Source organism: Oncorhynchus nerka, linkage group LG26 (genome assembly GCF_034236695.1).
Source record: "Oncorhynchus nerka isolate Pitt River linkage group LG26, Oner_Uvic_2.0, whole genome shotgun sequence".
NCBI classification, from domain to species: Eukaryota; Metazoa; Chordata; class Actinopteri; order Salmoniformes; family Salmonidae; genus Oncorhynchus; species Oncorhynchus nerka.
In genome coordinates, this window is record NC_088421.1 from 39,406,251 (window position 1) to 39,421,412 (window position 15,162).

A 15,162-nucleotide genomic window follows, 5' to 3' on the forward strand; every position below is an offset into this window, starting at 1 on the left:
TAGATGCCATTTCCCCACAACACGGTGGAGAGGTTAGTGCCATCTGACTTCCCAAGGATCCTTGATAGATGCCATTTCCCCACAACACGGTGGAGAGGTTAGTGCCATCTGACTTCCCAAGGATCCTTGATAGATGCCATTTCCCCACAACACGGTGGAGAGGTTAGTGCCATCTGACTTCCCAAGGATCCTTGATAGATGCCATTCCCCACAACACGGTGGAGAGGTTAGTGCCATCTGACTTCCCAAGGATCCTTGATAGATGCCATTTCCCCACAACACGGTGGAGAGGTTAGTGCCATCTGACTTCCCAAGGATCCTTGATAGATGCCATTCCCCACAACACGGTGGAGAGGTTAGTGCCATCTGACTTCCCAAGGATCCTTGATAGATGCCATTTCCCCACAACACGGTGGAGAGGTTAGTGCCATCTGACTTCCCAAGGATCCTTGATAGATGCCATTTCCCCACAACACGGTGGAGAGGTTAGTGCCATCTGACTTCCCAAGGATCCTTGATAGATGCCATTTCCCCACAACACGGTGGAGAGGTTAGTGCCATCTGACTTCCCAAGGATCCTTGATAGATGCCATTTCCCCGCAACACGGTGGAGAGGTTAGTGCCATCTGACTTCCCAAGGATCCTTGATAGCAAGACTATTTTACTTTCAGTTACGTCCATCAACTTCAAAACAGCCGTGAAACAATATTTTTGGTAATTAAAAACCTATTTCACAGTGATTTAGATGGTACAATGATTCCCTACACTATTCAGTGCTTGTTTTCTCACACACACTGAAATTGAGCATGGAATTTCAGTAACCAGGAAATGACAAAGCGATTTCTACATTGTCCGCTTGTCCCAGTCTGCCATTGTTCGTTGTGCTCGATGAGGAGATGACCACGCCTTTTAGTGACGTCGATGTAAGAGGGAGGGTGCAGTTTCCCATCTGGCTTTCATTGTCAAATAGCAAGTCTGTATTTTAGAATGCTATTTTGTATTGGCCCAAAATGTATCATTCCACTATTACTGCAGATAGATTATTATGGACATTTTCTGAAATTACAATGCAAAAACTCTACATCCAGTTGCTTGAAATAGCATTATTCACTGAAATCGCATGTGTCACTGAAATAGCATTATTCACTGAAATAGCACGCGTCACTGAAATAGCATTATTCATTGAAATAGCACGCGTCACTGAAATAGCACACTTCATTGAAATAGCATTATTCATTGAAATAGCACGCGTCACAGAAATAGCACGCGTCACAGAAATAGCACGCGTCACTGAAATAGCACACGTCACAGAAATAGCACACTTCACTGAAATAGCACACGTCACAGAAATAGCACACTTCACTGAAATAGCACACTTCACTGAAATAGCACACTTCACTGAAATAGCACACTTCACTGAAATAGCACTATTCACTGAAATGGCATTATTCACTGAAATAGCATATGCAGCCATTGACATAACTAAATCCACAGCAGTAAAGACTGAGTTTCAAGCATGACACTATGTATTACTTTTAAGGCTAGGATTTTGCATCAACTCCAAACAGTCAAATCAATGTACCTAGCCGATATCTCTGTACACCTACAATTACTGATGCATAACTCTTTATATACACCAACCACATACATGCTACTGTAGATTCAATGGACCATATATACACCTACCTCCAGACAGATGATTCAATGGGCCATATGTACACCTACCTCCAGACAGATGATTTAATGGACCATATGTACACCTACCTCCATTCAATGGGCCATACATACACCAACCTCCAGACAGATGATTCAATGGACCATATGTACACCTACCTCCATTCAATGGGCCATACATACACCTACCTCCAGACAGATGATTCAATGGACCATATGTACACCTACCTCCATTCAATGGGCCATACATACACCTACCTCCAGACAGATGATTCAATGGACCATATATACACCTACCTCCAGACAGATGATTCAATGGACCATATGTACACCTACCTCCATTCAATGGGCCATATATACACCTACCTCCAGACAGATGATTCAATGGACCATATGTACACCTACCTCCATTCAATGGGCCATATGTACACCTACCTCCAGACAGATGATTCAATGGACCATATATACACCTACCACCAGACAGATGATTCAATGGGCCATATGTACACCTACCTCCATTCAATGGGCCATATGTACACCTACCTCCATTCAATGGGCCATATGTACACCTACCTCCAGACAGATGATTCAATGGGCCATATGTACACCTACCTCCATTCAATGGGCCATATATACACCTACCTCCAGACAGATGATTCAATGGGCCATATGTACACCTACCTCCATTCAATGGGCCATATATACACCTACCTCCAGACAGATGATTCAATGGGCCATATGTACACCTCTCCAGACAGATGATTCAATGGGCCATATGTACACCTACCTCCATTCAATGGGCCATATGTACACCTACCTCCATTCAATGGGCCATATGTACACCTACCTCCATTCAATGGGCCATATGTACACCTACCTCCATTCAATGGGCCATATGTACACCTACCTCCATTCAATGGGCCATATATACACCTACCTCCATTCAATTGGCCATATGTACACCTACCTCCATTCAATGGGCCATATGTACACCTACATCCAGACAGATGATTCAATGGGCCATATGTACACCTACCTCCAGACAGATGATTCAATGGGCCATATATACACCTACCTCCATTCAATGGGCCATATGTACACCTACCTCCAGACAGATGATTCAATGGGCCATATGTACACCTACCTCCAGACAGTTGATTCAATGGGCCATATATACACCTACCTCCATTCAATGGGCCATATATACACCTACCTCCATTCAATGGGCCATATGTACACCTACCTCCATTCAATGGGCCATATGTACACCTACCTCCATTCAATGGGCCATATGTACACCTACCTCCATTCAATGGGCCTACCTCCATTCAATGGGCCCATTCAATGGGCCATATGTACACCTACCTCCATTCAATGGGCCATATGTATACCTACCTCCATTCAATGGGCCATAGTACACCTACCTCCATTCAATGGGCCATATGTACACCTACCTCCATTCAATGGGCCATATGTACACCTACCTCCATTCAATGGGCCATATGTACACCTACCTCCATTCAATGGGCCATATGTACACCTACCTCCATTCAATGGGCCATATGTACACCTACCTCCATTCAATGGGCCATATGTACACCTACCTCCATTCAATGGGCCATATGTACACCTATCTCCAGACAGATGATTCAATGGGCCATATGTACACCTATCTTCAGACAGATGATTCAATGGGCCATATGTACACCTACCTCCAGACAGATGATTCAATGGGCCATATATACACCTACCTCCAGACAGATGATTCAATGGGCCATATGTACACCTACATCCAGACAGATGATTCAATGGGCCATATGTACACCTACCTCCAGACAGATGATTCAATGGACCATATGTACCCCTACCTCCATTCAATGGGCCATATGTACACCTACCTCCATTCAATGGGCCATATGTACACCTACCTCCATTCAATGGGCCATATGTACACCTACCTCCAGATGATTCAATGGGCCATATGTACACCTACCTCCAGACAGATGATTCAATGGGCCATATATACACCTACCTCCATTCAATGGGCCATATGTACACCTACCTCCAGACAGATGATTCAATGGGCCATATGTACACCTACCTCCAGACAGTTGATTCAATGGGCCATATATACACCTACCTCCATTCAATGGGCCATATATACACCTACCTCCATTCAATGGGCCATATGTACACCTACCACCAGACAGATGATTCAATGGGCCATATGTACACCTACCTCCATTCAATGGGCCATATGTACACCTACCTCCATTCAATGGGCCATATGTACACCTACCTCCATTCAATGGGCCATATGTACACCTACCTCCATTCAATGGGCCATATGTACACCTACCTCCATTCAATGGGCCATATGTACACCTACCTACCTCCATTCAATGGGCCATATGTACACCTACCTCCATTCAATGGGCCATATGTACACCTACCTCCATTCAATGGGCCATATGTACACCTACCTCCATTCAATGGGCCATATGTACACCTACCTCCATTCAATGGGCCATATGTACACCTACCTCCATTCAATGGGCCATATGTATACCTACCTCCATTCAATGGGCCATATGTATACCTAACTCCATTCAATGGGCCATATGTACACCTACCTCCATTCAATGGGCCATATGTACACCTACCTCCATTCAATGGGCCATATGTACACCTATCTCCAGACAGATGATTCAATGGGCCATATGTACACCTATCTTCAGACAGATGATTCAATGGGCCATATGTACACCTACCTCCAGACAGATGATTCAATGGGCCATATGTACACCTACGTCCATTCAATGGGCCATATATACACCTACCTCCAGACAGATGATTCAATGTGACATATATACACCTACCTCCAGACAGATGATTCAATGGGCCATATGTACACCTACATCCAGACAGATGATTCAATGGGCCATATGTACACCTACCTCCATTCAATGGGCCATATGTACACCTACCTCCATTCAATGGGCCATATGTACACCTACATCCAGACAGATGATTCAATGGGCCATATATACACCTACCTCCAGACAGATGATTCAATGGGCCATATGTACACCTACATCCAGACAGATGATTCAATGGGCCATATGTACACCTACCTCCATTCAATGGGCCATATGTACACCTACCACCAGACAGATGATTCAATGGGCCATATGTACACCTACCTCCATTCAATGGGCCATATGTACACCTACCACCAGACAGATGATTCAATGGGCCATATGTACACCTACCTCCAGACAGATGATTCAATGGGCCATATGTACACCTACCTCCAGACAGATGATTCAATGGGCCATATGTACACCTACCTCCAGACAGATGATTCAATGGGCCATATGTACACCTACCTCCAGACAGTTGATATACAGAGAATACAGTTCATTCTTGTCTGATTCCTCCAAGATGTTGCTCTGTTCAACTGCTGTCAGGTGCTGCTGCAGGTAGTCTTTCACGTCATCAAAGCTTCAAAAACAAACATGAATTTAATCAAACAGTGAGGGGCATTTGAAAAATTTTGATATATTTAAAATCATGAATGAAAGAGTAGTCTAGCAGTACTAGTCACATAATCACCTGTATTTGAGCAGGAGTTTGAGAACAACCGACCGAACTACTGGGTTTTTGTCAACAGAGTCGTCAAAGGGAGAGAGGGCCTTGGTCAGAATCTGACGATGAGCTGGCAAAGAGGAAGAGGATTATGAGGACAACAACACACAACAAGACAAACACAGTGGCCCACACCCCCATCTCCACCCACTCACCACCTCTGATGATGGGCACAGAGTGGACCTCCACCATGAGGAAGGAGAGCAGGTGGAGGATGATGGCCCTGCAGGGGGGAGAGTTGTCCTTGAAGCACACTGTTGAGACCAGGTCTATGAAGAAGGCGTTGCACTGCTTCCTGAAGCGGGCGTTCTGGTTGATGAGAACTCTGTATAATAATATGATTGACACAACCGTGACCAACAATGCAATGAACCCACACATACTGTATGTTAATAATTCAATTCCGTTACAATATTGATGGGTTCTGACTCTAAACTTGAAATCGTGTTAATTATCAGGTATCCTATTGAAATATTGAGTGCAATATTCTGGTTTCTACACGAGAAGTTTTGATTTATTTTGCCTTAATTTAACTAGGCAAGTCAGTTAATCGTCCATGAGTTTTTACAAGGTTCATTTAGAACCTAACAGTATGAAAGCACTTAAAACTGGTGAGCCTAAAATCCATACACAAAAACAGTATTAGGTAATTAATGAATGGCAGTGAAACTAATGAATGGCAGGGAAATGAATGAATGAATTGAAGCTTAATCAACAATAAAACATTCAAATAAGATTAAATCACAATAAAGTGAGAGTTATTTCCATGGGGTTATCTTCTTCACATAACAAACAGAGACATCAGTATGTCTAATAACCTTAGTCATGTACTAATCAACGTGAGAGGGTCCGCCCTCACCTTATGTCTTCAGAGGGCCTGAGAGCGAAGTCGTCTGGCACAGCCTGCATGCAGAGAGGACAGAACATCTGACCTGGGACCAGCCACTGTCTGATGCAGGCCAGGCAGTAGATGTGGTCACACGGCAGGCTCAGGGGGTCATGGGGGTCGCTCATACACACAGGGCACGGCTGGAGGCCAAACCTGGACACGGACAAGATAGCGAGTTATGCAAGTTAAGCATACAGCATGCAGGGAGTTGAGCATGTTAAAATTATAGAGCTAGACACTATACACTATAATTAAGGCCCTGAGTTTTTCTTTGTTATGTGAATGTGACCAGGAAAAACTCCAGGTCCTTGTATATACCCACTATAAGTAAGGCCCTGAGGTTTGAGTGGTCAGAGTCTAATCATGATCCAGCCATATGCTTCCTTTGTGGTATAATACCAGCCAATCTCTGCTTTGCTGGATCAGGATTCTAATAGAAATATACTTCCAGACAGATGAGGAAGGAAAGGGAATCCGTACCTGAAAATGCGCTCCATTGCTCCGTCTTTGCAGGCTTTCAGTATACCGATCACCGCCTCAAACGGCTTCTTCATTTTCAGGTCAGAGTCCTTCTCCAGGATCTTGATAGAACAAATGCCATTTTGAAAGGAAAGGAAAAATGACACTGAACAAAAAGATAAACTCAACATGTAAAGTGTTGGCCCTATGTTTCATGAGCGCAAATAAAAGATTGCAGACATTTCCCATTTGCACAAAAAGCGTATGTCTCCCTGTTAGTGAGCATTTATCCTTTACCAAGACAATCCATCCACCTGACAGATGTGGCATATCAAGAAGCTGATTAAACAGCATGATCATTACACAGGTACACCTTGTGCTGGGGTCAATAAACCTGCACATTTTAGAGCGGCCTTTTGTCATACAACACAATGGCACATATGTCTACAATTTTGAGGGTGCGTGCAATTGGCATGCTGATTGCAGGAATGTCCACCAGAGCTGTTGCCAGAAAATGTCATGTTAATTTCTCTACCACAAGCCTCCTCCAAACTTGTTTTAGAGAATTTGGCAGTACCTTCAAAGTCAGCCTCACAACTGCAGACCACATGTATGGTATCGTGTGGGTGAGCGGTTTACTGATGTCAACGTTGTGAATAGTGCCCAATTCGTTTGTGAAGCATCACAGTACAGTTGAAAAATATATGGCAAATAGAAATCCAAAAAGGATGATGTTGAGAGATAGATGGGAGAGGTTGAATGTTCAGGTTGAATTTAAAAATATATATATATATTTCACCTTTATTTAACCAGGTAGGCTAGTTGAGAACAAGTTCTCATTTACAACTGCGACCTGGCCAAGATAAAGCATAGCAGTGTGAACAGACACAAAGTTACACATGGAGTAAACAATAAACAAGTCAATAACACAGTAGAAAAAGAAAAAAATAGTCTATATACATTGTGTGCAAAAGGCATGAGGAGGTAGGCGAATAATTACAATTTAGCAGATTAACACTGGAGTGATAAATGATCAGATGGTCATGTACAGGTAGAGATACTGGTGTGCAAAAGAGCCGAAAAGTAAATAAATAAAAACAGTATGGGGCTGAGGTAGGTAAATTGGGTGGGCTATTTACCGATGGACTATGTACAGCTGCATGCGATCGGTTAGCTGCTCAGATAGCAGATGTTTAAAGTTGGTGAGGGAGATAAAAGTCTCCAACTTCAGCGATTTTTGCAATTCGTTCCAGTCACAGGCAGCAGAGAACTGGAAGGAAAGGCTGCCAAATGAGGTGTTGGCTTTACTTAAAAATCATACAATGTGATTTTCTGGATTTTTGTTTTAGATTGCGTCTCTCACAGTTGCAGTGTACCTATGATAAAAATGACAGACCTCTACATGCTTTGTAAGTAGGAAAACCTGCAAAATCAGCAGTGTATCAAATACTTGTTCTCCCCACTGTATATATTTACCCCAAAATATATGGGGGATTGGAAATGATGCAGACAATTACATTGATGGAACCAATATTCTTTCCTCAATATTAAGCAGATCCACCCCTTTAAAAAGGCATAAGCTACGGACAATGTACACAATTGCATTTTATCAATGGCAATTTCAATGTACAGAGATACCGTGACGAGATCCTGAGGCCCATTGTCATGCCATTCATCCGCCGCCATCACCTCATGTTTCAGCATGATAGTGCACAGCCCCATGTCATAAGGATCTGCACACAATTCCTGGAAGCTGAAAATGTCCCATTTATTCCATGGCCTGCATAATCACCAGACATGTCACCCATTGAGCATGTTTGAGATGCTCTGGATCAACGGGTACAACAGCGTCACCCATTGAGCATGTTTGAGATGCTCTGGATCAACGGGTACAACAGCGTCACCCATTGAGCATGTTTGAGATGCTCTGGATCAACGGGTACAACAGCGTCACCCATTGAGCATGTTTGAGATGCTCTGGATCAACGGGTACAACAGCGTCACCCATTGAGCATGTTTGAGATGCTCTGGATCAATGGGTACAACAGCGTCACCCATTGAGCATGTTTGAGATGCTCTGGATCAACGGGTACAACAGCGTGTTCAAGTTCTGGCCAATATCCAGCAATTTCACACAGTCATTGAAGAGGAGTGGGACAACATTCCACAATCAACAGCCTGATCAACTCTATGCAAAGAAGATGTCTCACTGCATGAGGCAAATGGTGGTCACACCAGATACTGACTGGTTTTCTGATCCCCACATTTTTTTACGGTGTCTGTGATCAAGAGATTCATATCTGTATTCCCAGTCATGTGAAATCCATAGATGAAATGAATTTATTTCAATAGAGAGATTTCCTTATGTGAACTGAAACTCAGTAAAATCTTTGAAATTGTTGCATATTGCATTTATATTTTAGTTCAGTATATTATTCTGATATTAGCCCAGGCAAATCAGAGGAGTGGTGTGGTTACCTGTTACACTGACTAAAATAGACCACTGAAGGGCACCATTTTATTTAACTAGGCAAGTCAGTTAAGAACAAATTCTTATTTATAATGACGGCCTACACTGGTCAAACCTGGGCCAATTGTGCGCCGCCCTATGGGACTCCCAATCACTGCCGGTTGTGATACAGCCTGGATTCGAACCAGGATGTCTGTAGTGAAGCCTCTAGCACGGAGATGCAGTGCCTTTGACCGCTGCGCCACTATACAGTACTATACATACACTAAAAGGAGGTTTCCCAGACACAGATTAAACCCAATCCTGGATTTAAATCATTTTTGATGGAGATTCTCAATTGACATCAGCATTCCTATAGATATGACCCCAGACCACACTGACCTGGCACAACCCTCTGGTGTGCTCCAAGACCAGAGGCTTCAGCTTCTTCTCCACCGCCTCAATGCCCAGTAACATGTGCTCCACAAACAGAGACAGGGTGACGACGCGGTTCCACCCATTCCTACAGAAACCATGGAAAAAACAAGTCACAAAAAAAATACAACTGGCATTCTGTTGTTCTAAAGTTTTAGCAGCTACCAAATAATACAAAACTGCCCTTCAGATGACTGGACAGCTTTACACTTTTAAATTTTTTTTAATCAAAATTAAATAAAGGTACTTTTGAAGGGACAATGCAACAAACAAAAAATAACAGTTGATAAATAGAGTCAGTTTATATACTGGCCATGTCAATGTCACTGTGTCAACCTTGACATTCAAGTTCCTGTCATTGAGATTGAATAGAATCCCTGTTAACTCACTGAACTCTGTGGACCATGGCCACGCTCCTGTCCTTATAGTGTCTCAGATTCTCCTCGGAGCAGACCAGCTCGATGGGAACCTGGAGCCTCTTGACCTGTCTGAGCCAGACCAGCCGCTGGCCGTCTGTGTCCAGAGCCTGGGGCTCCAGGTACTCTACACAGGCCACGGCCGCATACACGTCCAGCACCTGGGGAGTTAACGCATGCTTTGAGGGGTAACGCAGTCTCATGTAGCTAGACATTGCATTATCACATTGGCTCTGCATCCTGGCAGAGGAGAACATAGATGCCAGGCACACAAGGCTATGGTCAATGCAAAATGACACAATGCAGAGGAATATACTTAAGATGTCCTTGTTCCTGAAAATGTTTTATATGAACACAAGTATTCGTGCCAATACAACACAAGCCACACAGCATAAAGGAGTGATATTACAGCAAGCATCTCCCCTACGCTGGAGCGAAAACACAAATATTGTGTGCTGCTCCTCGTTTTAATTTCAAGATCTTCACACCTAGAAGCCTCGCGCTCTGCTTGCGCTGGCCCACAGTTCGGACTCCAGTGCAGCTGGTATAGAACATAGTGTTTTCCCAACGCCCCAGTGGAGCTTCCCAGTAATACTGACCAGTTCATCCCCCTCTCTGGCATGCGTGTTCCCCCGGAGGACCTGGGCCAACTGGGGCTCCATGCTGATCATCCTGGACAGGTTCTGCAGGCGGTTCTTAAACTCATGGTAGGCAGCGTGGACCCAGGGCAGCGAGGTCACTTCCTTCCCCATGACGTCATCGTGACGCAGCCGCAGCTCGTTCACACAACAGGTCAAGGCACCGCAAAGGAGCTGGAAGATTGGTTAGGATGTATGGATGTGTACACACACACAAACTAATAATTAACACCTTGAAATAACAATTCAATTCATCTTTATTTAGGCCAGTCAGAAACAGACATCCATGTTTTCCAATGATTGCTGGGATCCATAAAAACAGACTAATGACATCTTTTTATAAATGTTGAAAGTAAAACAATGAAACTCATTACCTGCAGATCCTCCTGACAGGTCACATTCATGGTCATGGAGATGAAATCCTGCAGGTACCTGTGGAAGAACTCAGCCTGCATCTCTGGGTCTGCCTCTGAGATGTAGCGGCCCAGTGGGGTCTTCCTAAAGAACTCCTCAAACTGGCCTTGAGTGTGACCTGAACATCCAAGAAACACCATGACTAGGTTAAATGAAGAGAAAATAACATCATTCCTAGATAGAGACCTAGTACTGAAGAATTATTGAACACAACACATAGACTACAACCAGGGATGTAGCTGAACGTTGGTCAAAACGTAATGCCCTATTCACTAAATAAATTAACGATCCTCCAATACAACCCCTGGCTACAACATAACAGGGTTCCCAAACTGGAGGCATTAAGGTTTTCTGATAAAAAAATAGAATACTTTTTTATTTTCGTTGTTGGACATAAGACTGTAAAAACACCAGGAAATCAGCTCCAAGTGATTTAAATGGAAGAAATCTGTTCCAAAGCCTTCCCACGCATAACAGAGAGAGACGTGATTGTATACAAATGTAAGCAAGGTTTGAAATGATTATGTTTTTGTCAAAAATATCTGTTTGGACTTCTTGCAGTCTACAAATTATTTGTAATTATGTTCCGGCCCCCCAACAAAAAAAGAAAATGGGCCCTCGGCTGAATCTAGTTGATGATCCACTTTAAACAATGCTACCTAATATAATGTTTACATACCCTACATTATTCATCTCATATGTATACGTATATACTGTACTCTATATCATCTACTGCATCCTTATGTAATACATGTATCACTAGCCACTTTAACTATGCCACTTTGTTTACATACTCATCTCATATGTATATACTGCACTCAATACCATCTACTGTATCTTGCCTATGCCGCTCTGTACCATCACTCATTCATATATCTTTATGTACATATTCTTTATCCCCTTACACTTGTGTCTATTAGGTAGTAGTTTTGGAATTGTTAGCTAGATTACTTGTTGGTTATTACTGCATTGTCGGAACTAGAAGCACAAGCATTTCGCTACACTCGCACTAACATCTGCTAACCATGTGTATGTGACAAATAAAATGTGATTTGATTTGATAATCCCTGACATATAAATTAGATGTATGAGGTATTGTCATAACCCACTACCTTCATGCTGGAGAGCATGGACCCAGAGTTCATCCAGGTAGTCCCTGATCCTCCAGCTGAAGGGCATGATACAGCCGATGTTCTTGTCCAGCCCAATGTAGTTCTGGACCAGGATGGTCTTTGACTCTGAACTGGGACAGGAAGGGAGGGGTTAATATAGAGTGGCAAGAGAGAGGGAGTTGTTGATTCACTGACATTCTAGAATCAGAGCTGACAGAAGACAGCATCTCTAGTCTTGAACACAGAAATATAATTACTAGAAGGGACAAAGCCCCTCAGACCATGGTAATTTGACTGGAATACTCAATATGGCCGCCGGTCCACCCATTGTAGAACAACAACTTGATTAGAAATGGCTGTTCTTGTCATTTTATTTCTATGCTCTCTAGTCCAACAACATAACCATTGCTGTGACAGTACAGTACTTACTTGCGGTCCAGTTTTGTGTAGGGAACCTCGAGTAGTTTGTCGTTCCCAAAGATGTCCAACCAGAGTTTCTTAACCGCCTCTCCAGAGTTGGAGTCCTGCAGAATGTCCAGGTTGCGGTCGCGGTCGATGACAGAGACCAGCTGGGCCAAGAAGGGAATAACCACAGCCTGCACCCTTTTCCATAGGGTGTGTCTGGTACAAAAAAGTAGAAAATCAGTTTAGTAGAGCCGTTTATGGGCAATATGGTACAAGGCTAAATGTATGGTTATTTGGCCAATCAAAAATATCTTATGTCCCTTTTAAAGAGTTAGTTAAAAAAAGTTATCTTTAAAGTCCCTTTGAATTTACAATGAGGATTTGTACTGGCATAAGAGGTTTTGAAATCATAGTGGTCACTCACCTGAATGTCCCTCCTTCCTGCAGTGCGTCAATGTTGGACGCCTCCTTGATGACCCAGTTATTTGAGGACAGTTTGAGCGTGTTGTCATCATGGGTCGACAGCAACGAGTGAAGACGTCTCTTCACGGTCCTCAGAAATTCAGCTGTTCAAGAACATTCATAGTCTGAGTATTATCATTGAGAATGGAATGCATGTCAATGATGACCCATTGTTGTGCTGTATCCATGCAAGCTTGGATATGGTAATGCCAGAGAAGTATGGAGATCGCTTGTAGAGTCTCTCAATTTTCAAACTTCTCCGGCACTGGCACGTACTACTGCTTAGATTTAGCACGCCAATGGGTAAACAGTTATTAAGAATTGGCCTAAAACAGCAATAATAACAGATTTATTTTATATAGCACTTATTACTACAAGAAGAATCTCCAAGTCGCTTTAAAAATCTAAAAATAAACAATTAGTACTATAGTAGTTATCCTACCTCTTATTTGTTGGTTGTCAGTCAGGAGTGTGAGCAGGATCTCCACTCTCCTGGTACTACGGACTCCGCCCTCCAGCTGGTCTCTGAGCATGCCCACTGCGCTCTGCACACAGCTACGTACCAGCGCCGTGGTGTCCACAACACTCCCCCAGCTCTGCAGTAGGAACATGGTCAAGACACATGAAACACGAGGAAGGTGTTCCAAAACAACATGGTTTGTTTACAGTTAAACAACACGGGTTATGTACACATGATATTTAAATGGTGCTACAAACAGGATTGTTTTGCATTTTTGCAGTATTACTGTAATTTTTACAAGAGGAAGTCCATCATACAGAATGCCAAATACCTTTCAACCAAAACTATGATGATTTCTACTGTTTGTGCAATTTCAGTGCTTTGTTTTGTCACAAACTGAAATTGAGTGTGGAATTTTAGCAACCAGGAAATTACATTTGCGATTTGCACTAAATAACACAGCCACGAAGTCAGAACGGCAATCCCATTTTGACAACGGATGCCCCTCTGGCGAAGAGAAATCAATAGACAAATATCACAGCCAATCACAACACTGGCGGGTAAGTAATGGTGTAAAACTCACTGTTTGGTCTTCATGTTCCAATTCCTGTTGCTCTGTCTCAGTGTACATATCATCTACCTCCATCGCTGTGCATAAACATACAAGGCTCTTTTAACTATGTCAACAGGTCATTTTTTCTGAAGAAGTGTATCAGTACGAAGACATTTTGTCATGATCATCAATACGAGTCTTAAAGGTCATTCACCTTCAGGCTCATCCTTTTTCTCCTCAAACAGTTGACTGATGGTAAGGTTTCTCAAGGCTTTGATATCTGACACAATATCTTTCGATCTTCTGAGGTCATCAATATGAACCGACCTCCAGGGATCTATATTGGATTTCGAAAAAAGAATAACTTCATAAAGGTTTTTTTTTTTTTACAAAAGTTTTCAATCTCAGATGATCTTTTGAGCACGTATCCCATTTCAACATGATCTAAAGTTGTAAAATGTTTGAACCAACGATAACTTCACCTCCATGAAATCCAACATAGGATGTCCCTCCTTCCATTCTTGGCAATTTAGTGATGAAGTAGACGAAGACCTTGCCTCCCATCTCCACTTGTCTTGATTTGTTGATTTCATTGATGGCAGAATATCTGAAATGAATTAGATAAATGATTAGATATAATCAGATGTTGTTTTTTTAAATGTATTTATTTAATGACATGTATTCCAGACTTCACTTACTTGGCGGAGGCAATGAGATTTGCACTGTGCGACGCTTCATCAAAATCTGACTGAATGATCAGTATTTTGTTGCCAGATGTATTCTCTCTCCCATTTCCAGATGTGAGGAAATGACTAAGAAGAGAGCAATGTTTTCAACCTGACCAAAAGGTTTCAACTCAACGGCTAATGGACAATCAATAAAGCATGATGAGGATGAACTAAGAGGTGTCAAACCTGATCTTCTTGAGGAAGGAGTGCTCAGTGTCAAACTGCTGAAGAGAGAGAAGCTCGACATTGTTCACGACCTCTTCCAGTGGTCCAACATCTGATGCTGTTAAAAGTCTGGAAAAGGTAGTCACCTTGGAAAGTAAAAAAATAAAATAAAAATAGGACTATATAAACAAACGTTTAATAAGAGTTATATAATGTCATGTCCCAAAGTTGCCAGAGTTTTCAGAAATGCTGGTT

General features: G+C 42.6%; 1 protein-coding gene across 6 annotated transcripts in view; it reads right to left on the minus strand.

The window, feature by feature from the left end:
* Positions 1 to 15,162, minus strand: part of rnf213a (ring finger protein 213a) — an 85,466-nt gene that overhangs the window by 38,331 nt on the left and 31,973 nt on the right. For 5 of the 6 annotated variants that reach the window (XR_010461246.1, XM_065010636.1, XM_065010635.1 and 2 more), the window contains 18 exons: positions 14,929 to 15,053; positions 14,713 to 14,826; positions 14,497 to 14,621; positions 14,229 to 14,351; positions 14,045 to 14,109; positions 13,444 to 13,597; positions 12,964 to 13,105; positions 12,564 to 12,755; positions 12,135 to 12,265; positions 10,983 to 11,140; positions 10,570 to 10,782; positions 9,944 to 10,131; positions 9,522 to 9,642; positions 6,692 to 6,792; positions 6,182 to 6,364; positions 5,478 to 5,647; positions 5,290 to 5,392; positions 5,064 to 5,178 (listed from right to left, as the gene is read on the minus strand). Coding sequence is in view for 5 of the 6 variants with exons in the window: in XM_065010636.1 (XP_064866708.1) it covers positions 5,064 to 5,178; positions 5,290 to 5,392; positions 5,478 to 5,647; positions 6,182 to 6,364; positions 6,692 to 6,792; positions 9,522 to 9,642; positions 9,944 to 10,131; positions 10,570 to 10,782; positions 10,983 to 11,140; positions 12,135 to 12,265; positions 12,564 to 12,755; positions 12,964 to 13,105; positions 13,444 to 13,597; positions 14,045 to 14,109; positions 14,229 to 14,351; positions 14,497 to 14,621; positions 14,713 to 14,826; positions 14,929 to 15,053 (2,523 nt within the window). In the remaining variant the exon portion in view is untranslated. The remainder of the gene's footprint in view (positions 1 to 5,063; positions 5,179 to 5,289; positions 5,393 to 5,477; positions 5,648 to 6,181; positions 6,365 to 6,691; positions 6,793 to 9,521; positions 9,643 to 9,943; positions 10,132 to 10,569; positions 10,783 to 10,982; positions 11,141 to 12,134; positions 12,266 to 12,563; positions 12,756 to 12,963; positions 13,106 to 13,443; positions 13,598 to 14,044; positions 14,110 to 14,228; positions 14,352 to 14,496; positions 14,622 to 14,712; positions 14,827 to 14,928; positions 15,054 to 15,162) is intronic. The other variant, XM_065010637.1, reaches the window with a different exon arrangement.